General features: G+C 42.3%; 2 protein-coding genes across 9 annotated transcripts in view; one reads left to right on the forward strand and one right to left on the reverse strand.

The window, feature by feature from the left end:
- Nucleotides 1–20,051, reverse strand: part of FAM169A (family with sequence similarity 169 member A) — an 86,172-nt gene extending 66,121 nt beyond the window's left edge. For 2 of the 8 annotated variants that reach the window (XM_078004201.1, XM_078004199.1), the window contains exon 1: nucleotides 19,649–20,051. The gene's annotated coding sequence lies outside the window, so the exon portion shown is untranslated. 8 annotated transcript variants of the gene reach the window in all.
- LOC106998812 (uncharacterized) lies at nucleotides 18,718–20,254 on the forward strand. Its single transcript, XM_015140274.3, has one exon. It carries the CDS (start codon nucleotides 18,859–18,861, stop codon nucleotides 19,357–19,359), a length of 501 nt encoding a protein of 166 aa, XP_014995760.3. The 5' UTR covers nucleotides 18,718–18,858; the 3' UTR covers nucleotides 19,360–20,254.
- Nucleotides 20,255–22,502: the final 2,248 nt, after the last annotated feature.

Here is a 22,502-nt window from a genome sequence, read left to right on the forward strand (position 1 = left end):
TAATTCCAAAGGCCCAGACACACACACACTTATATCTCTCTTCTAAAATATTTTTATGTTTGCAAATCTGTTCTTAAATCTATTACTTTTGTTTCCAGTCATTCTCAGTGCTAAATTTTATTTGAATTTAAAGGAAGATGAAAGAATTAGAAACTATTATTATAAATCAGTAACAGCAGCAGGTAACATTTACTGAGAAATATCCCTTTATCAGGCTTTAGAGACTGTCACATTTACTATATAACAAAGAACTCCTATCTGCCGCATTTGATAAATGAAGAAACAGTTTTGGAATTCAAGAGACTTGACTAACATCATACCACTAGTGAGGCTAAAGAAATATGAACCCAGGCAATCAGATATACTTTTAATTATTTTTTATTAAATATGCAAAATCAAATATAGTATTTGTCATGGTTACATAACATTTTCTTTTGTAAAATATAATGATACCATTAAATATTCTATTCACATATTACACCAGAAAGAGCAGTAGAATTGTAATTCTGTGACCTAGGCTGTGGGGTCGGCTCTGCCACTAACTAGCTTTATGACCACAGGCAAGTTACTTACCCTCTTTAGGCTTCTGTACTCTCATTGGTAACGTGATGCAACTGGACAGGATAATCCTAAAGACCTTCTCACCTCTAAATGCTTGGAATTGTTTTTTTGTTTGTTTTGGAGTCTTGGTTAATTTAAGACTATGTAAACTGCTAGCCTAACAGTAGTTCTGCTACTAGTTTAGAGAGACAGTGGAAGGGTGGTAAAGTTCCAGAGAGAAATATAGGTTGCTATGATAAATCCCTTGCTTCTCTTTTTTGTTGTTTTTAAGCTTCTGTTCTATGTTACGTAACTGTAAAGCTGTCAGATCAAATTCTGTCAAGTACTTTATGCTCTGTCCATGAGATAAACCAAAAGGCCTAACTAGATTCTACATGAATGAGAAAGCTTAATGTAGCCTTAAGTGAACTCATCAAAAAACTGACACAGAATGGACAGCGAAGTGTAAAAAGTGTCCAAACTAATTTACAAATTAAGCAAATGGTATGCTCATTAATCCAGGGTAAGCTGTATAAAAGACATAATACCAAGACCTGTTATATAAGAGATCTAAGATCATCAGCATCTGCTATATTGTATCTACCTTTTAATAATTCCTTTTTTCCCAAAAAAATTATATATTTGACAGAATGAATACCCTTAAGAATGAAAAGAGTTAGAAAACAAATTTATATTATTGTGATTTTTTCCCTACTTATTTTTGATTACTGGATGCCAACTATATTCTTCAAAGAGGGGAACATATTCCACATGTTCAGCTCCTAAGTTATTTCATGATTCTTACAGGTTACTGTTATTATTTCGGGGCTTTGTGGGGAGAGGCAGATCCAAAAAAAAAAATATGTACACTACAGAGCTGAAAGAATTCTCAAGCAAAAAAAAATAATTATCTCAACCAATCCAAGTCATGATCCTACCTCTCACAATTGTCTCTCCAACACTGAGAATAGGTTAGGTATCCAGGCAACATAATCAGCAACGCTCTCAACCTTATTTCTGAACCTTATTATGATTCCTCTCGCTTCCTCCCTTTTCTGTTTTCTTTTTTTTTTTCGAGACGGAGTCTCGCTCTGTCGCCCAGGCTGGAGTGCAGTGGCCGGATCTCAGCTCACTGCAAGCTCCGCCTCCCGGGTTTACACCATTCTCCTGCCTCAGCCTCCCGAGTAGCTGGGACTACAGGCGCCCGCCACCTCGCCCGGCTAGTTTTCTGTATTTTTTTAGTAGAGACGGGGTTTCACCGGGTTAGCCAGGATGGTCTCGATCTGCTGACCTCGTGATCTGCCGATCTCGGCCTCCCAAAGTGCTGGGATTACAGGCTTGAGCCACCACGCCCGGCCTGTTTTCTAACATCATTTCCTTCTCTAATTAACCTGGGCCCTGTACTACATCAGTTCATCATCTTTACCTTACTTACTTATTCTTCTATCGCTCCTGCCCCAAGGTCCTAAATGCTAGATTCCTCTAACCACTCACCTTTTTCTACTATGAAAGCTGAGTTTTTGAATATGACAAAAATAACTGCTACAACTATCAAAATCTCAGATGGGCCTCAACACTGTTCAGCAATCCTTTTCTGTTTTCTGGGAAAGTAAAAACATTTAATTATGGATGGGTTAGGACTGCCTATAAATTAGGTAATGGAGCAGGAAGCTGAATGGGATTCATACCTGTTGGCTCTTCTTATTTCAAGTAGGAAGCAAAACCGTCTTTTGAAGTTATAACCACTAATCCGATAGTGGACTATGTGCCAGGTTCTATTCTGAACACTTCATGTGTATTACCTGATGTAACTTTTATCAAAAACCCATGAGGTGGGTGTTTTAATTCTCTTCACTTGGCCAAAAAGGAAACAAAGACACAAAGTGGCTGAGTAACTTGTTCAAGGGCACACTAGTAAGCAGCAGACCTAGTATTTGAACCCGGCAGTCCGACTCCAATGTCCATTTTTTTCCATTATATTGGTATGTCTGAAAGCACAGCACCTTAGGCAGCCCTAATATGATTAAAGATTGCTTAATATATGTCAGAGGAAGTCTTCCAAGTATTCTTTCCAACTCAAAGTTTAATTCTCTCTTCCTGTACAGGAAAATGCTCCTGGATAAGAAATCATTTAAGCATGAAAAGTACTGTGTATTTGGCATGTTTTAGGCCTTCAAAAGCAAAATCCAGCTATATTGCAAAGGATTTTGAGAGTGTGTGAAAGGTGGTATAAAATACTGGTTAAGAGAGCTTGTTCTTGAGCCAAACTGGATTACTAGCTGTGTAACCAGGGGCAAATTACCTGAACATACAGAACACATAGAGGAAAATTCCTTCTGGTTGAGAAAGGAATAAACTGCTGCAACTAATAACTGAAAAATCAATCAAAACTTTTTTTTTTTGAGACAGAGTCTCACTCCATCACCCAGGCTGGAGTGTAGTAGTGGGATCTCAGCTAGCTGCAGCTTCGTCCCCCAGTTCAAGCAACTCTCCCATCTCAGCCTCCCAAGTAGCTGGTATTATAGGCACATGCCACCATGCCCAGCTAATATTTTTTGTATTTTTAGTGGAGATGGGGTTTCCCCATGTTGGTCAGGCTGGTCTCGAACTCCTGACCTCAGGTGATCTGCCCGCCTCGGCCTCCCAAAGTGCTGGGATTACAGGTGTGAGCCACCGCACCCTGCCCAAAACTTTTGCATCTAAAAAGAAAAAACTCAGAGGAAATTGTAACCAATATGACTTATACAATCTAATACCTTAATACAGACGAATAATGCAGTGTTTTTTTTTTTAAGCTAAGATGTAAATAAACAGACAAAGGGCATGAATAGAAAATTCATAAAACAGGAAAACAAACATCAAAAACACTCAACTTCTTTTTTTGAAAAAATGCCTACTTGCATTCGTTTTTTGCTTTGTTTTTGTTTGTTGTTAGAGACAGACTCTCACTCTGTCACCCAGGCTGCAGTGCAGTGGCACGACCACAGCTCACTATAGCCTCAAACTTCTGGACTCAAAAATCCTCTTACATTAGCCTCCTGAATGGCTAAGACTACAGGCACATGCCACCACACCCAGCTAAGTTTTTGAAAAGATTAATATGTTTGTACAGCAAAGTCTGGAAGGATACATTATACTGTTAACAGTAATTACTCCTGGTAGGGTGAAGGAAGACGAGAGGGCCCCAAGGGAGGAAACACAAGAGAAGAAAGTCAAATCCCCTTACGGCCTCCTTCCTCCAGTAGCTCACTTTGCAGGGCAGTCTCTCTTGGATACATGTGATAGGCAAAATTTGGGTTACACGCCTCCATCCTAATTCCAAGGGAGACAGAATATGAGCTTTTAGTGTTCTATCCTGGGGAGGCAAAGCAGGACTCATAAGGCTGAAATGAAACTCATAAAGAGGCCGGGAGCAGTGGCTCACGCCTGTAATCCCGCACCTCGGGAGATCAAGGCGGGTGGATCACCTGAGGTCATGAGTTTGAGACCAGCCTGGCCAACACGGCAAAACCCCATCTCTACTAAAAATACAAAAATTAGCCGGGCATGGTAGCAGGCACCCGTAGTCCCAGCTACTGGGGAGGCCGAGGCAGGAGAATCGCTTGAACCCGGGAGGCGGAGGTTGCAGTGAGCTGAGATCACACCACTGCACTCCAGCCTGGGCAACAGAGCGAGACTCCGTCTCAAAAAAAAAAAAAAAAGATTATTTCAAAGGTGCTCAACAGCTGGAACACAAAATACAAACTGAATTACCACACCCGGAATGGATAATAAATCATTATCTTACTATCTATATTCTACGAGCAAGATATAGAGAATGCTACTTACACGCCCCGAAACATTTGCAGAAGTCTAACAATAAATTAATAGATATTTAAGAGAGAAAGAAACAGAAATGGGCTTGTAATTGAAGCTGCCACATGACTCTACTACATACCATAGTACAGTAAAGTAATACATTTGCCTGTGGAATGTGTCAGCAACTCTGGTACTTCACAACCCAGACTACTAAATATAATCTGCAGTGTACAAAGATCAGGAAAGATAAAATAAGTACTTAAATTAATAAACCATAAAACTGTGTCCATTTCAACATTGACAATATAAAATTCCTTACATTATCCTAGCTTCTCTACCACGTATTTGACTATACAGGGACTTTATTAAAGTTAAAAGGGGTTGGACATAGTAAACCTCCAGGATACAACCAATTTTTAAAAACAGGAGTCTAAACTATATGTTCACTGTTGTAGATATTTTTAACATAAAATAGCACAGAGATTTGTCTCATTTAGAACAATGAAGACTGATGTTTTGATTTTAAAGGAAACATGTCTAACTTACATCAAAAGCAAAAACAAAACAAAACTTGGCACTTAATTTTGGCATACCATTTGCGAAATATTCTGCTGAGTCACAATCCCCACCACTACTCGACCAAACTCCCTAGTATTTTCACTAGACAACTAAGAAATATAACCATGGGCTGCCACTATGTAGCAGAGTATCTCAGCAATTTGGAAAAATGTCAGCCTCTAAACCACAGATTCTCTAATTCTGTCCTTTTGGGCCTCTCCAACTCTGTACTTGGAGCCACGGCCTCATTAACCTGCTCATGCTACTCTCTTGCAAACTCAGGTGGGCTTATTTACCCAGATTCAGTACAATTCTTACCTCTCATTGGTAGCAGGCCCATGGGAAGAAAGGACAAGAGATAGTAGTCTTATTTAACTTCAAAGCATATTTACTAAATAAATGAATGACTGAATAAAAGTCTGTATAAATAAACCACACACTGGTGCTAGGAGGAAGAGCTGCCACAGATGAACAAGAACATGCTGCTAGATAAAAAGTAACAGACGGCCTTTCAACAGGCAGATAGCAGGGAAGACCCTAAAAAAAAACATGCTGAGGCCGGGCGCGGTGGCTCACGCCTGTAATCCCAGCACTTTCAGAGGCTGAGGCGGGAGGATCATGAGGTCAGGAGATCGAGACCATCATGGCTAATACGATGACACCCCATCTCTACTAAAAATACAAAAAATTGGCCGGGCATGGTGGCGAGCACCTGTAGTCCCAGCTACTTGGGAGGCTGAGGCAGGAGAATGGCGTGAACCCGGGAGGCAGAGGTTGCAGTGAGCTGAAATCGTGCCCTCTTTTTTTTTTTTTTTGTGAGACTCCGCCTCACAAAAAAAAAAAAAGAATATGCTGAATGGATGACTGAAAGTATATCAAGAATGGCAAGCAGTTGGATTTACCAAGAGAATTAAGGTATATAAAGACAAATGGTGGTGAAAGTACTAGGAAAATAGATTAAGCAGAGAACATAGCAGGCCAAGAATCCCAGATTAAAGAGTTTAGACCTCACTTGGTATACAAGCAGCAGGCCATTAAGGGACCTCGGGCATGAAAGAGACATTCAAGGCTATTCTTTAAGACAAATTATCTGACAGCTACATATAGATTGGATTGGTAGGAAGAAATGAAGGGAGACAAGTTGAGGGACTGTTATGGTAAGTACCTTGTGCATAAATCTTTTAATATACTTATCACATAACAATACATAATACATAATAATGTTCATTTTTCTTCATCTGTCTCTCCTACCAGGCTCAGAACTACAGAGAGAAATAATCTACTTTTTCAGCACAGGTAAAAAGTGAGGATGAGCCAAATGATCAGCTATCAGCGATCTACAGGTCTACAGCTGATTACTGTCATACAGGTCTACAATTGATTACTTTCCTTCCAAGCACTTACAGCTCACCTGGAGATGGAAACTAGGAAGAAAGGTCTTAATTTACAAAAGGATAATAACCTCAAAATGTCATTTACAATCATTTTTTTAAACTCAGAATGTATTTTCTGATGATAATAACAAGAGAACCACCAAATTTACTGATTGCTTATCTTGCACCTTGCATTGTGTTGAAACACTCTACACATCTCATTCCTCGAAATGATCCTATGAATCAGGTATTCCTATACACACTTTCTGAATGAGGAGCCTCAGATGTGGAGAGGTTAAGTAAGCTGTCCAAGTTCACACAGCTAGGAAGTGGCCGAGTTCAGCTATGAGCCTACACGATCTGTCTCCAGAGGAGTTTAACCTGGTGGCCAGGTTTAAAGGTCAAGACAAAAGGCCAACGTAATCCATGATGTATCTAAGTGTAATACAATTATAGAATATAACAACCAGATTATTCAGTCACTCCTTAGGAGTTAAATGTTTTTAAACCTTGTAATAAAGTTTCTTCAGACTTTTCTATATCTAAACGCCGTGACCCCTCTTCTTCAGAATTTTTAAATGGTTACTACGCAATAAAAATGAAGTCAAGTGTTTTAAAGCTAAAGTTAAAAAAAAAATAGGAAATATAACAACTGACGAAGTAAAATGCCTACCCAATATATCTTTTATTTTTAATTTTTGTGGGTACATAACAGTGTATATATTTATGGGGTACATGAGATATTTTGATCCAGGATACAATGCATAATAATCACATCAGGGTAAATAATCACATAAGGTCAGGCACAGTGGCTCACACCTTTAATCCCAGCACTTTGGAAGGCCAAGATGGGCAGATCACCTGAGGTTAGGAGTTCAAGACCAGCTTGGCTAACATGGTGAAACCTCGTCTCTACTAAAAATACAAAAAATTAGCCAGGTATGGTTGCGGATGCCTGTAGTCTTAACTACTCAAGAGGCTGAAGCAGAAGAACTGCTTGAATCTGGGAGGCGGGGGTTGCAGTGAGCCGAGACTGCACCACCACACTCCAGCCTGGGTGACAGAGCAAGACTCTATGTCAAAAATAATAATAATAATCACATCCATCACCTGAAGCATTTATCCTTTGTGTCACAAACAATCCAATCACACTTTATTTTTAAAAGTGGAATAAACTGCTGACTGTCATCACAATGTTGAGCTATCAAGCGCTAGATCTTCTTCATTCAATCTAATATGTTTTTGCACCCACTGACCAGACCCACTTCCCTGGACCACCCACTACCCTTCCCAGCCTCTGGTGACCATCACTCTACGCTCCATCTCCATGAATTTAATTGTTTTAATGTTTTTAGCTCCCATAAATGAGAGCATGCAAAGTTTGTCTTTCTGTGCCTGGCTTATTTTACTTAACATAATGATCTCAAGTTCCATCTCTGTTGTTGCAAATGATAGGATCTCATTCCTTTTTATGTCTGAATAATACTCTATTGTGTATATGTACCATATTTTCTTTACCCATTCATTCGATGATTGACACTCAAGTTGCTTTCAAATCTTAGCTATTATGAATAGTGCTGCAATAAACATGGGAGTGCAGAAATCTCTTTGATATACTGATTTATTTCTTTCTTTTGGGTATATATCAAGCCGTGGGATTGCTGGATTATATGGTAGCTCTATTTTTAAATTGCAAGGAACCTCTAAACTGTTCTCCATAGTGGTTATAGTAATTTACATTCCCACCAACAGTATAAGAGGGTTCCATTTTCTCTACATCCTCACCAGCATTCGTTATTGCCTGTCTTTTGGATGAAAGCCATTTTAACTGGGGTGAGATATCTCCCTGTAGTTTGTTTTTTGTTGGTTTTTGCTTTTGTTTTTGAGACAGGGTCTACTCTGTTGTCCAGGCTGGAATGTGGTGATGCAATCCCTGCTCACTGCAGCCTCAATCTCCTAGGCCCAAGAGATCCTCCTACCTCAACCTTCCAAGTAGCTGGGACCACAGGTATGCACCACCACATTCAGCTAATTTTTTGGTAGTTTTTGTAGAGATGGGGTTTCACCATGTTGCCCAGGCTGGTCTCGAATTCCTAAGCTCAAGCAATCTGTCCACCTCAGCCACCCTGTAGGCATGAGCCACGGTGCCTGGCCTCATTGTAGTTTTGATTTCCATTCTGCTGATGATCAATGATGTTGAGTACCTTTTCATATACCAGTTTGCTATTTGTATGTCTTTTTTTAAGGAAATATCTACTCAGATCTTTGGCTCATTTTTTAATCAGAATATTTTGTGTTTTCAACTACTGAGTTGTCTTGAGTTCCTTATATATTCCGGTTATTAATTCCCTGTCAGATAGAGAATTTGCAGATATTTTCTCCCATTCTGTGGGCTGTCTCTTCACCTTGCTGTTTCCTTTGCTATGCAGAAGCTTTTTAACTTGACATGATCCCACTTATCCATTTCTGCTTTGGTTGCCTGTCTTGTGGAGTACTGCTCATGTAATCTTTGCCCACTCCTATGCCCTGGAGAGTTTTCCCAATGTTTTACGTTAACAGTTTCATAGTTTGAGGTCTTAGATTCAGTTTTTAGTCCTTCTTGATTTGGTTTTTGTATATGGCAAGAGATACGGGTCTAGTTTCATTCTTCTGCATATGGATATCCAGTATTCCCAGCACCATTTATTGAAGAGATTTTCCTTTCCCCAATATATGTTCTTGTTACCTTTGTCAAAAATGAGTTCACTGTAGATGTACAGAGATTTATTTCTGGATTCTCTATTCTGTTCCATTGATCTACATGTCTGTTTTTATGCTGGTACCATGCTGTTTTGATTACTACAGCTCTGTAGTATAATTTGAGGTCAGATAATATGATTTCTTCAGTTGTGTTCTTTTTACGCAGGATAGGTTTGGCTATTCTGGGTCTTTTGTGGTTCCACATACATTTTAGGATTTTTTTTTTCTATTTCTGTGAAGAATGTCATTGGTATTTTGATAGAAATTGCATTGAATCTGTAGATTGATTTGGGTAATATGAACATTTCAACAATATTGATTCTTCTAATATATGGACATGAAGTATCTTTCCATTTTTTATGTCCTCTTCAATTTCTTGCATCAATGTTTTACAGTTTTCATTGTAGAGATCTTTTACTTCCTTGGTTAAGTTTATTCCTAGGTATTTTATTTTATTTGTCCAAATATTTCTTTAATGAGTTACTCCAAAATAGAGCTAGGGGAAAAATAAAATTCACTACATTGCACTATAGTTTTTTAATTATTCATTGCAGGACAGATACAAATAAGAAGACCTTGAGATTTAGATGATACTAGATTAAATATGAACCATAACCAAGGTTTTTTTTAAGATGAAATAAATTTTCCATCCAGGGATGGAAAAATATTCCATTTTTCATGGATCAGACAGTATCTGCAGTGTTTTATTCCCTTCCAAGGTGTACATCTTAAGGAAAAAAAGGGCCAGGCGCGGTGGCTCATGCCTGTAATCCCAGCACTTTGGGAGATCAAGACCATCCTGGCTAACATGGTAAAACCTCGTCTCTACTAAAAATACAAAAAAAAAAAAAATTAGCCAGGTGTGATGGCGGACGCCTGTAATTCCAGATACTTGGGAGGCTGAGGCAGGAGAATGGCATGAACCTGGGAGGCGGAGTGTGCAGTGAGCTGAGATTGCACCACCGCACTTCAGTCTCGGTGATAGAGCGAGACTCCGTCTCAAAAAAAAAAAAAAAAAAAATTAGCCTGGCATGGTGGCACGTGCCTGTAATCCCAGCTACTCGGGAAACTGAGGCAGGAGAATCGCTTGAACCCTGGAGGCAAGGGTTGCAGTGAGTCGAGATGGCGCCACAGAACTCCAGCCTGGGCAACAGAGTAAGACTCTACCTCAAAAAAAATTCACACTGCAAAACTGGAATGCCTCCAACGGAGAAGGCCAAGAGGGCAAAAGATCTCGAAACCATGATACACCAGATAAGGAACTGAAATTGGGAGAAAAAATTCCCACTGTGGAAGGGAGGCAAGAAAGCTACCCTTGGCCGGGCATAGTGGCTCACACCTGTAATCCTAACACTTTGGGAAGCCAAGGTGGGCAGAGCCAATGAGCTCACAAGTTCAAGACCAGCCTGGGCAACATGGCAAAACGCCATCTCTACAAAAAATTACTGGCCGTGGTGGCATGCACCTGTAGTCCCAGTTACTCAGGGGGCTGAGAGAGAATGGCTTGAGTCCGGGAGGCAGAGGTTGTAGGGAGGTAGAGGCTGCAGTGAGTCAAGACTAGACTGCACCACTGCACTCCAGCCTGGGTGATAGAGCCAGACCTTATCTCAAAAAAAAAAAAAAAAAAAAAAATCTACCCGTAAAATATTTGAAGAATCAATATGCTGATGAAAAGTTTAGAAGTTTAGACTTATTTTGCCTATCTTTAAAGGGTAAAAGAACTGGGACTTTCCAACAATGAATTCTACCCAAAAATGAATTAATTACAGTGCATGAAAACATGACCAGCCAACAAACTAGTCAAAGAATACTGTTAGTTACAGTTGGTATGTTTCCAGCTAGAGACAGGAGAAACTTCTCTGTGCCCATTGTAAGTACTGTCACAGGCACAAGAACTTCCCTTGAGTCTATCCAAGCCAGTATGCCATTTTTTTCCATCCATGGACGCTACTCAGATACAAAAAAATTAGTATTCTCCAAACAAAATTTATTCAGAATCACTTCTATTTCTTCTTTCACGGTTTGAAATTAACTTCAAGTATTTTTAGATATATATTATATTCTAAAGCCAAATATCAAGATGTCTACAATTTGGGTATTTCATGGAATACTACATAATCCAAAAAAAAAAGAGAACAAGGCCAGGCAGCTCACGCCTGTAATCCCAGTACTTTGGAGGCCAAGGAGGGCAGATCATGAGATCAGGAGTTCGAGACCAGCCTGACCAACATAATGAAACCCCGTCTCTATTAAAAATACAAAAAAATTAGGGGGGCTTGGTGGCAGGCACCTGTAATCTCAGCTACTTGGGAGGCTGAGGTAGGAGAATCACTTGAAGCTGGGAGGCAGAGGTTGCAGTGAGCCCAGATTGCGCCACTGTACTCCAGCCTGGGTGACAGTGCGAGACTCTGTCTCAAAAATACAAACAAACAAATAAACAAAAACATCATGTCCTTTGCTGCAACATGGATGCATGCAGATGGAGGCTATTATCCTAAAGGAATTAACAAAGGAAGAGAAACCAAATACCACATGTTCTCACTTATAAATGGGAGCTAAATGCTGAGTACACATGAACACGACGAAGGGAACAACAGACACCAGGGCTTACTTGAACATAGAGGGTGGGAGGAGTGTAAGGGCCAAAAAGCTACCTATCAGGTACTATGCACACTACCTCAGTGACTAATCATTTTGTACATCAAACCCCAGCAACATGCAATTCACCCATTTAACAAATCTACACATGTACTCCTGAACCTAAAATAAAAGTTGAAAAATTAAAAAGTAAAAAAAAATTGGGGTACTTTTTTGCTAAATTTAGCTATATTTTCCACTCATGAGTATAAATAATTAATAGAGAACAGTACCATATCTAAAATTAGAAGACAGCCTCTTAGTTTGGGACCCATAAAAACTATAGAGGGGGCTAACATGAATTATTTTCAGTTTTTAAAAACAAAACAAGGCTGGACATGGTGGCTCACACCTGTAATCCCAACACTTTGGGAGGCCGAGGCATGTGGATCATCTGAGAACAGGAGTTCGAGATCGGCCTGGCCAACATGGCGAAACCCATCTCTACTAAAAACATAAAAAATTAGCCAGGCACGGTAGCACATGCCTGTAGTCTCAGTTACTCAAGAGGCTGAGGCAGGAGAATTGCTTGAACCTGGGAGGCGGAGGGTACAGTGAGCTGAGATCGCACCATTGCACTCCAGCCTGGGCGACAGAGCAAGACTCCATCTCAAAAAAACAAAAACCAAAAAACATACATTTCCTTCACATTAATACACAAACTAACAAAAAATGAAGGTTTTCTTAATTTTTAACATTTCTATCAACTCAACTTGTGGTTATATCTCACATAAATCAAAAGTTCTGATTGATGAGAGACAGATACATCACGATTTTTTTAAAATAAGGAAGTAAATTACTGCTTTGAAATGTACCTCAGCTGAGCATGGTAGCTCATGCCTATAATCCCAGCACTTTGGGAAGCTGAGGTGAAAGGACTGCTTAAGGCCAGGAGATCAAGACCAGCCTTGGCAACAAAGCGAGACCCCATCACTATTAGAAAAGAAGAGAACCTCAACGAAGTGTCATACATGGTACATGGGGTGGGTGTAGAGAGATAATAAAAGGGAGAAAAGATAAGAAGATGAGGATCATTGAACTAGATACTAAAAGCTATCCTAATTCCGCTGATAATAATATTAGTAGCTCACCATTAATACATTAGCACATTTAGGTAATTCTGTCAACAACATTTTGAGATGAATTCTGTAATAACCACTCTTACAGATGAGGAAACTGAGGCCAGGAGGGATTCAGTATCTTAATAAAAGTCAGGCAGCTAGAAACAGCAAAGTCAGGATTCAAACCTATGCCTATGGGCTTAAACTGTAGAACTGCACTGAGTAGCAACTACTGTTGATGGAAGTCTCAGAATAAATTAATTAGGTACATCACAAGTCAATCCAAACTTGAAAGCACTGGTATACATGTATAAAAGCTTTCAGACTACAAAATTCTTTATTAGTATGGTTTAGTACTTTATCTTTCATTGTATAACAGTAAGTCAAACTCACTGACTTTTTCTCCACTTCTATGAATAAATTGGCTTCTGTCCTTATCACTATATTAATGCTACTACTCATAAGATCTACAATAACCCTCCAAGTTCCAAATTCAACTGATTATTTTCATTCTTACTTCTCTTGACCTTATGATAGACTACACCAAACTGACCACCTTCTGTCACTTAAAAGTTTCTGTCTTTCCTTGACACTCAGGACAATCCGACTTTCTGGAGAGGGATCTAGGCAGATAATACAGATATAGGAGCTACCAGTGTATATATTTGGTAAATGGAACCACTAGACAGGATAAGATTTCTAAATAAGGCCGAGGGCCAGTGGCTCACACCTGTAATCCCAGCACTTTGGGAGGCCGAGGCGGGCGGATCACGAGGTCAGGAGATTGAGATCATCCTGGCTAACAGGGTGAAACCCCGTCTCTACTAAAAATCACTTGAACCCAGAGGCAGAGGTTGTGGTGAGCCAAGATTGTACCACTCACTCCATCCTAGGTGACAGAGTGAGGCTCCATTTCAAAAATAAAAACAGTCTAATAAATGGATTTGTTCCCAATTCATATTTTCAAAAATTGTGTGCATTTGGACTTAAGGAACCTTTTAACATTTCAATTCACAATATTTCACCTAACTACAAGCCTCAGTTATTCCACTTGCTCTTACTTAGAAATCTTATCCCGTCTAGAGGCTCCATTTACCAAATATATACACTGGTAGCTCCCGACTATCTATCATCTGCCTAGATCTCTGATTCATATTTGCAACAGTTCACGCAATACCTCTACCTGGATTCTCCCTCAGGAAACCCAAACCTAAATAAAGTATATCCAAAGTTGACCAGGCATGGTGGCTCCCAGCACTTTCGGAGGCCAAGGCTGGCAGATCACTTGAGGTCAGGAGTTCAAGACCAGCCTGGACAACATGGTAAAATGCTGTTTCTACTAAAAATACAAAAATCTGCCAGGCGTGGTGGTGGACACCTATAATCCCAGCTACTTAGGAGGCTGAGGAAGGAGAATCATTTAAACCTAGGAGACAGAAGTTGCAGTGAGCCAAGATTGCACCACTGCACTCTAACCTGGGCAACAGAGCGAGACTCCATCTTCCAAAAAAAGAGAAAAAAAAACAAAAAACAAAAAAAGGGACTCCATCTTCCAAAAGAAAAAAAATGTTACCTTCTCTCCCTCTACAATCCTCTCTTCTTCCTCTCCTCACATTCTATATTAACAAAGCAACCACCTACCCAGTTGTATGCTAAAACCTGTTGAAGTCATCCTCCACTCAGTCATTCTTTTTTTTTTTTTTTTTTTTGAGACAGAGTCTGGCTCTGCCGCCCAGGCTGGAGTGCAGTGGCTGGATCTCAGCTCACTGCAAGCTCCGCCTCCCGGGTTCACGCCATTCTCCTGCCTCAGCCTCCCGAGTAGTTGGGACTACAGGCGCCCGCCACCGCGCCCGGCTAGTTTTTTGTATTTTTTAGCAGAGACGGGGTTTCACCGTGTTAGCCAGGATGGTCTCGATCTCCTGACCTCGTGATCCGCCCGTCTCGGCCTCCCAAAGTGCTGGGATTACAGGCTTGAGCCACCGCGCCCGGCCCACTCAGTCATTCTTTTCCCTTAACACAACTCTTCATTGTCATCATTAACAAAATTGGGTGATACTATCATTATGCACATATCACATGTCAGTCAATGAGCTTTATACACTACTTCTGGCCATTTCAATAAGCTTGCAAAGTATGTCTCATACTCATTTTACAGCTAAAGAAGCCAAGCCTAAGTAACTATCCCTCATTTACACAACCATGGCAGCAGAGTCCTGGTGCCCTGACTTAAATCCAGTCTATGTGACACCGAAGCACATCTCCTTCGACCTCAAATACTGCCTTTCTACTTCAGCAGATGTGTCTCAACTCTAGCCCCTCCTCTGTCACCTCCACAGCCACAGCTTTGCTTCAAGGCTTTGCCAAGATTATCATAAAGGCTCGTATCTTTTCTCCACTCCAATCCAATGTTTAAACTGCTATTGGAATGATCTTCCTAAAAAGAGACAGAGAGAACCCCATTCTGTTCATTCCTTTCTTCGAAAACCCATTATTGGTTCCCCATCACCATGGAGCAAAACTCATACACATCCATTCACAATCAGGCCCCAACCACCATGGGACCTGGGCCAGATCAACTGACTTCCCTGTTTTCAGAACAGGACCGGTTATAACTCTACGCTTGAGCATTTGCTGGGACTGTCTTTCATCGTATCCTACATCCCCAAAAACTTCTGACAAGTTCTCACTCATCCATTGTTCAAGACCAAGTTCAACTGTCACCGCCTCTGTAAAGCCCTTCCAGAGTCATTCAGACAGAATTAATGCAGCCCTCCTCTGCAAGCCCCATATTACTTTGTTCAGTTCACTCACAGGACAGGATTATCTCCTTTATGTTTGTCTCATCTTTAACACTGAATTTCTAGATTACTTTGCACATTCATGTTTTTGTACCCAGCCTAACAGTACACATTACAAGGACTACTGGAATGAATTTTCCAAATTAAACTAATTCTATACCTGAGAAGTTACAAATAAAGTGTGACAACATGCAACTTGGCACTTTTTGAAATATGCAATTTGCTAAATTTGTTCCCAACTTGTATTTTCAAAAACCTTTGTATAGTTAGACCTTAAGGAATTGTTAACATTGTAATCCACAATACTTTACACTAAACTATAGACTCCATGACAGTAGGGCCTGTTTGTGCCCTACAACACACAACAGACACTCAATGTTTGTGGAATAAATGAAACCTACCTTTGTTTAGCCTAAAACTAGCATTTTATTGGAACAATTAGTAACCAAAACTGTATTCTTAAAAAAAAAAAAAAAAAAAAAAAAAACACACACACATGTGGGGGTGGAAGGAATCTAGGCAAGTCACAATTCTAGCCTAAAAAACAGGCTAGCATAGATGAGTAGTCCCCTATACAGAGCACGTAAACGTTAAGGTATCATATACCAACTCTAAAATTCCAAGAGTCTAATAAGTATTCTAGGATATCTGATAAATTACTAGTTTTTCCTTCACTATCTTTAAATCATCACACCTTTTCCTTAATAATTCTACCTTGGTGATTTTATTGTTATCATTGAAACAACTGTGAAATATTCCTACTACCACTGAGGCATACCAAATTTAGAACTTAAATTTCAGGGCTAAATATACAAAAAATAATGGCATGGGAGGAGACTATCATCTTAAATACGATAATCACACAATTCCTTTTTTCCACTTAGAATCACAAAATGTCAGGGGAAGGAACATACAAGTTTTAACTTCCTACCCAACCAACAATCCTTTATACAGAATCCTTGACAGACACTGTTTTTTGGTTTTTTTTGGTTTTGTTTTTTTTTTTTGAGACGGAGTCTCACTCTGTCGTCCAGGCTGGAGTGCAGTGGCGCGATCTCGGCTCACTGCAAGCTCCGCCTTCCAGGTTCACGCCATTCTCCTGCCTCAGCCTCCCGAGTAGCTGGGACTACAGGCGCGCACCACCACACCCGGCTAATTTTTTGTATTTTTAGTAGAGACGGGGTTTCACCCTATTAGCCAGGATGGTCTCGATCTCCTGACCTCGTGATCCGCCCGCCTCGGCCTCCCAAAGTGCTGGGATTACAGGCGTGAGCTAGACAGATACTGTTGGAACCTCTACATGAATACTCAACTCTCTTATGTTGTACTTACCTTTAAAAAGTAAATCTTACTGAATTTTTAGGCAGACGACTGAACATAATATGCTTAAGGCTTAAAACGGAGTATTTAGGCAGGAGCTAATAGAGAAAAATATTAGGTTTTTGTTTTCAATTTCTCAACCATTGGTAAAATAATGTTCAAAATCTCAAGCAACTTCAAAGACAAAAGCACACCAAGATCACTTCCAAACTGGAGTCAATTAAATACAATCTTACCAATTCAGTGAACTTCTCTGACTTGTATAATAACAGAATCAATGTAAAAGTGTAAGAGTTGTGTTTGACTCAGCGCTGTTATTTGCTAGAAAAAAAAAAAAAAATCTCATCCCCCATAGGCCTAGGATAGGTCCAGACAGGTCACCCGCAATCCCTAGCAGGCAAGCTTTGCTTACTTAAATTCCCTAAACCAAGACTCATCTCTAAATGTCTAAGGTTCTTCTTGCCTCCATAATTCTCCCTATAGAACAAACATAGTTTTAATGGGAAGCATGATATTTCTGCCAGAGATGGTACACGATATGGAATCACTTGTTTGAAGACAAAATTAGTGGGAGTTTTCAACAAAACAGAAAATGAGAAGTTTAATAAGGAGGGTGACATGGAAATCTTTCCTCAAAAGCACTTAATTAGTTTTCTCCAAATCAAAATCCTTTGTTGGATATATATTCCATCTTTATTAAATAAATGATAGCATTTGTAATGACTTGAATACTATCTCAAAGGTCAGACTAATTTGAAGCCTTTTAGAACCTAAAATCCACAGGTAAGACATCTTAATTTATGGTCACTCATGTGGAAGGTCAACGTTGCTATTCACATAAGCTATTTCTAAGTTCCCCAAACAGATCCTCATCATTAATTTAAGGAGAAAAGTCCACTATAATGATCATATTTTATCTTTGCACTTCGAGTGTTAGGACAAACGGACTTTTCCCAGGTGCCTCTCGCCATCTCATTCCTTGCCTTTCCTCCAAAACAAGCAAAACTAAAATACTAAAAAATTTAGTCTGGTCCATACTAGTCACTAAAAATCTTTCCTCTTGTCAACACTTCATAGTAGGATAAGGGACGTAGTTTGCAAAGATTATCTGTACATCCTGTGTAAAAAATAAAATCGCATGGCACACCAAACCCAGATCCACTTCGGTGAATTCCCTCCAGGGCCCAAATGTGTTTATTATGCAACAGCCAGCATTCCCGATTGTAATCCCTGTCTGTGATGCAATGAAAAATACAAATGGCTTGGGTATAATCTGCTCAGTTCGTAAGTAGAGTAATTCGCGAGGAGCCAACGAATTAAAATATTTCCCAAATTCTCAGGAACCTTGAAAATGACAAACTGTGTCACAGTTCTCTGAGAATCACAATGAAAACTTTCCCTTCTGGAAATTTTTTAGAAATATGTCCCTCCAGTTCCAACTCCACAAAAAATCCGTACACACCGTTTTAATTTACGTTAAGAACTGCTCTCCCAGCGGGGAAAGGTGACCTGCATCAGGTGGTTATTTTCGAATCCACCCCGATACGATACCCACGCCGCTTCCCAGACGCTAAAAAGCCAGTGAAATGCTTCATCCTTTCTCCCCAAGGACAGTCATGGGAGTCAGTGTAATCCAGACCCCCGAGCCATAAACCACCCAGGGTTCAAGGCTTTACCTCCTAAGGCATAGGCCTCTTGAAAAATGGCATAATGGAGAGCTGAGAACACAATTAGGACAAAACTGCAACGACCTGCATTCTAAAGGAGAGAGAATCATACAGTATCTATTCCAAAAGTAGTTACAGGTAAGGGAAGACGGTCAGAGCATCTCTGGAGGCCACCTGGTCGCGTGAACCGAGTCTAAACGCTTAAGTTCCACACCTCCCCGAGTCCGCGTCTCCCCAAGCCAAAGCAATCAGCGCGCACGCCAAGCATCCAGGTGGGGAGAGGACGAGGGGAGGGGGCGGCCAGCCGCAGCTGCGAACTGGCCCGCGGCGGAGGCGAGGGGAGAAGACCAGCATTCCCTCACACAAAATGGTGGCGCCGAGGCGGAGGCCAGCGCACCTGGGGGCGCCACACGCCCTACGGGATTCCCGCAGACCGCCGCCAGCTGGACGCGAGCCCCGGGTCCAGGCGGCCCGCACTGGTCTGCGCCAGGCCCAGCCCCAAGGGGCCATTCACAGCCGGTGTCCCGCGTCGCCGCTCGGTGTCCGTGGGACTGGCGCCGGCGGGGGCGAGGGCCTGGCGCGACCGCCTCGGCCTCACCCCACGTCCGCGCCGGGGATAGGGAGCGCACTCACCTCAGACGCGCCCCGGGAGCCGCTGGAAGAGCCCGGGAAAGGAGGCGGAGCCGCGCGAATGAATGGAGCCGGCGGCTGCTCGCTGGCGACCTCCGGCCGGTCCCGGGCCGCACCGCTCGCGCCTGCCAGGGCTGGTGCGGCTGCCAGGACTGGTGCGGCCGCCTCCCGCTCGCCCCGGACGCCCGGCTCCTCGTCGCGGGTCGGCCGCGGCCCACCGTGCCCTCCGACGACGTGACGCACTAGCGCCGCAGCGCCTCCAGCCTTCGCTTCCGCTCCGCGCCCGCGCCCACCGCGAATCCCCCCACCCGCCCGCGCGGAGCGGCCCCTCCTCGGAGCCGGCGACGCCGCCCTGCCTCCCTCCAGCCCAGGCTCTCAAGCGCCGGCCGGCAGGTGCGGCCTTGGCCAGCCCGGGGGTGCCACGCGGCCCCCGCCTAGCCACCCGCGCCCCCTCTCCCCGCCCCGGCCGCCGTCACCCGGCAGCGCGACGCCCAGCTCAGGGCGATGGCCTGGTATTCAAGAGTCACCTTGGCTTAGATATAAAAATAGATGAGGTTAAGCCGCGGGGGCTACAACGCTGATTTTGCGTATTCCTTTAATGCCGACCTTCGCAGGATTACTGTTCGCTTATCCCGGCGGAGCTCTCCAGCCCCGCGCAGGCCCTCCTGAAATTTACCCAGAGTGGGCGCGGCCATCCCGACCTCGGGACAGGGGTGCAGAGGGCACGGGCGAGGACCGCCGGCCTCCGCCCCGCCACCTTCATCCTAAACCTACTGCCACTTAGGTGCGTGCAAGGAAGAATCGTGGTCTGCTTTCACAGTCTAGAGAAGTCCTAGAGTCCGGACTTGCATCTGGAGATGTCAGGAAAATACCAAATTCCTGCGCTGACCTTTCCTCTTTCACCGTTTAACCGGTACAGACTAACCCTGACCCAGAAAGATAGCAGGGTTCCACCCGGCTTTCCTCCCCTGCCTCTGCCAGCTCTATTCTACTGTCATATGGCCTCTTGCGCCTTTGCTAATTACACATTCCTACTGAAAAAATTAGCCCTCCTGCATTTAAAAGATGATATATTGACTTTAAGGTAATGCATATTGTAGTCTAATGTATTTAATAAATGTATTGAGAAACAATATTGTATGTATTAATGTCAAGACTTTCTTTTACTCATTATGCAAGAACCGTAGCATTATGTTCAGCTCATCCAGAAAAGTGGGAAATTGCTTCTTTCATTCCTGGGAAATATTTAACAATCACAATACCAACTTTCACGAATTTCCTAATGATTAGCAAAATTAGCAAGATCAAAAAATACTTCAAAGAATACTTGTTGATACAGATATATTTGACCCTGATTAAAAAAAAAAAAAAAAAAAAAAAGGCTTTTCTGCCATGTAAGAATCTATTGTTTCATTTGTATAATAATTAGCCAAAATCTTGACTATTACACATCATTTACCATTTTAATGAAACGTAATGAATTAGATTTAATAGAGCAGAAATTTTGGATAGTTGGGTTCTACCTATAGCCAGTGATGGATGAAATTATATGACTTGTATTTACATTTCTAGAGCTATATGTAAGTAGGAGTCCCCAGGGTAATCCCAAACAATTGCCATTTGGGGAAGCTTTTTTTGGCTACCAGACTATACCCTACAGATGTTGAAGCCTCAGGCCTTACTGTAAAGCTAACCAGTACAACTTGTTTATAATATTTGAAATGCCTGGGTATGATTAACTCTTAGCTATTGTCTAAGAAGTGTGCGGGTATTTGTGCCTGAATCAGGGAGGCCTGGCTCCCAAATGTCTGGCTACTCTGGTAGGAGACAGAACTACATTCACCCAGCCCTATAAAAAAAAAAAAAAAGTCCAATTTTTTTTTTTTTTTTAAATTTGAGACAGGGTTTCACTCCCACAGCCTAGGCAGGCTGGAATGCAATGGCGCGGTCTCTACAACTTCCACCTCTACAACCTGCAATTTCTGCAACCTCCGCCTCCCAAGCTCGAGCTATTCTCTGGCATCAGCCTCCGGAGTAGCTGGGACTACAGGTGCACACCAACGCATACCACTAAATTTTGTAGAGACGGAGTTTCGCCATGCTGCCCAGGCTGGTCCTGAACTCCTGAGCTCAAGTGATCTGCCTGCCTAGGCCTACCAAAGTGCTAGGATTACAGGTGTGAGCCACCACGCCCAGCCTGATTCTCTTTTCCCTACTTGCAACATGACACTATTTTTGAGAGTTTTTGTTTTTTTCTTTTTAAATCACCATTGACTTCTCTCTTTGGCTGAGATAAGTTTTGCTTATGTTAGTGGGCATGAGGGAAGAGAGAGACCCTCTCATATTGTTTTATACTCAGAAAAGGAAAGACAAGAGAAACTAAAGGCAGGTAGCCTGGCACCTAGGAACCAGACCCAAAACCAGGCCTCGGCCTGCCTGACCTAAGCCTAGTAGTTAAAATTCGACCCCTGACCTAGCAACTGTTGTTACCTATAGATTCCATACATTGTATGGAAAGACATTGTGAAACCTCCCGTTCTGTTCTGTTTCACTCTGACCACTGGTGCTCGCATCCTCCATGATGTACCCCCTGGCTTGCTCAATCGATCACGACCCTCTCTCGCAGACCCCCTTAGAGTTGTGAGCCCTTAAAAGGGACAGAAGTTGAGCACCTGACAAGCTCGGATTTTAAGATGCTAGCCTGCTGATGCTCCCAGCTGATTAAAGCCACTCCCTTCACTATCGGTGTCTGAGGGGTTTTGTCTGCAGCTCATCTCGCTACATTTCTTGGTTCCCTGACTGGGAATCGAGGTGATTAACAGATGGTCAAGGCAGCTCCTTAGGCGGCTTTAGCCTGCCCCGTGGAACATCCTGCCGGGGACTCCAACCAGCCGGAGCGACGCAGATCCTGAGAGCGCTCCCAGGTAGGCATTTGCCCCGGTGGGACGCCTTGCCAGAGCAGTGTATGGCAGGCCCCTGTGGAGGATCAATGCAGTGGCTGAACACCAGGAAGGAACTGGCACTTGGAGTCCGGACTTCTGAAACTTGGTAAGACTAGTCTTTGGAACTTGCCCACTCCATTTGAGTGGAAGTGTGGCCTGATCAACCATGGCGTGCCTTTATCGGCATTTTGGTTTTGGTTTTGACTTGGTTTGAATTGTTTGACAGGACTGGTCTTTGGAACTTGCCCACTCGAGTGGAAGCGTGGCCTGATCACCCATGGCGTGCCTTTATCAGCACTTTGGTTTTGGTTTTGACTTGGTTTGAATTGCTTGACAGGACTGGTCTTGGGAACTTGCCTACTCCATTTGAGTGGAAGCATGGCCTGATCACCCACGGTGTGCCTTTACCAGCATTTTGGTTTTTGTTTTTGACTTGACT

This window comes from Macaca mulatta, chromosome 6 (assembly GCF_049350105.2).
Source record: "Macaca mulatta isolate MMU2019108-1 chromosome 6, T2T-MMU8v2.0, whole genome shotgun sequence".
Lineage (NCBI taxonomy): Eukaryota > Metazoa > Chordata > Mammalia > Primates > Cercopithecidae > Macaca > Macaca mulatta.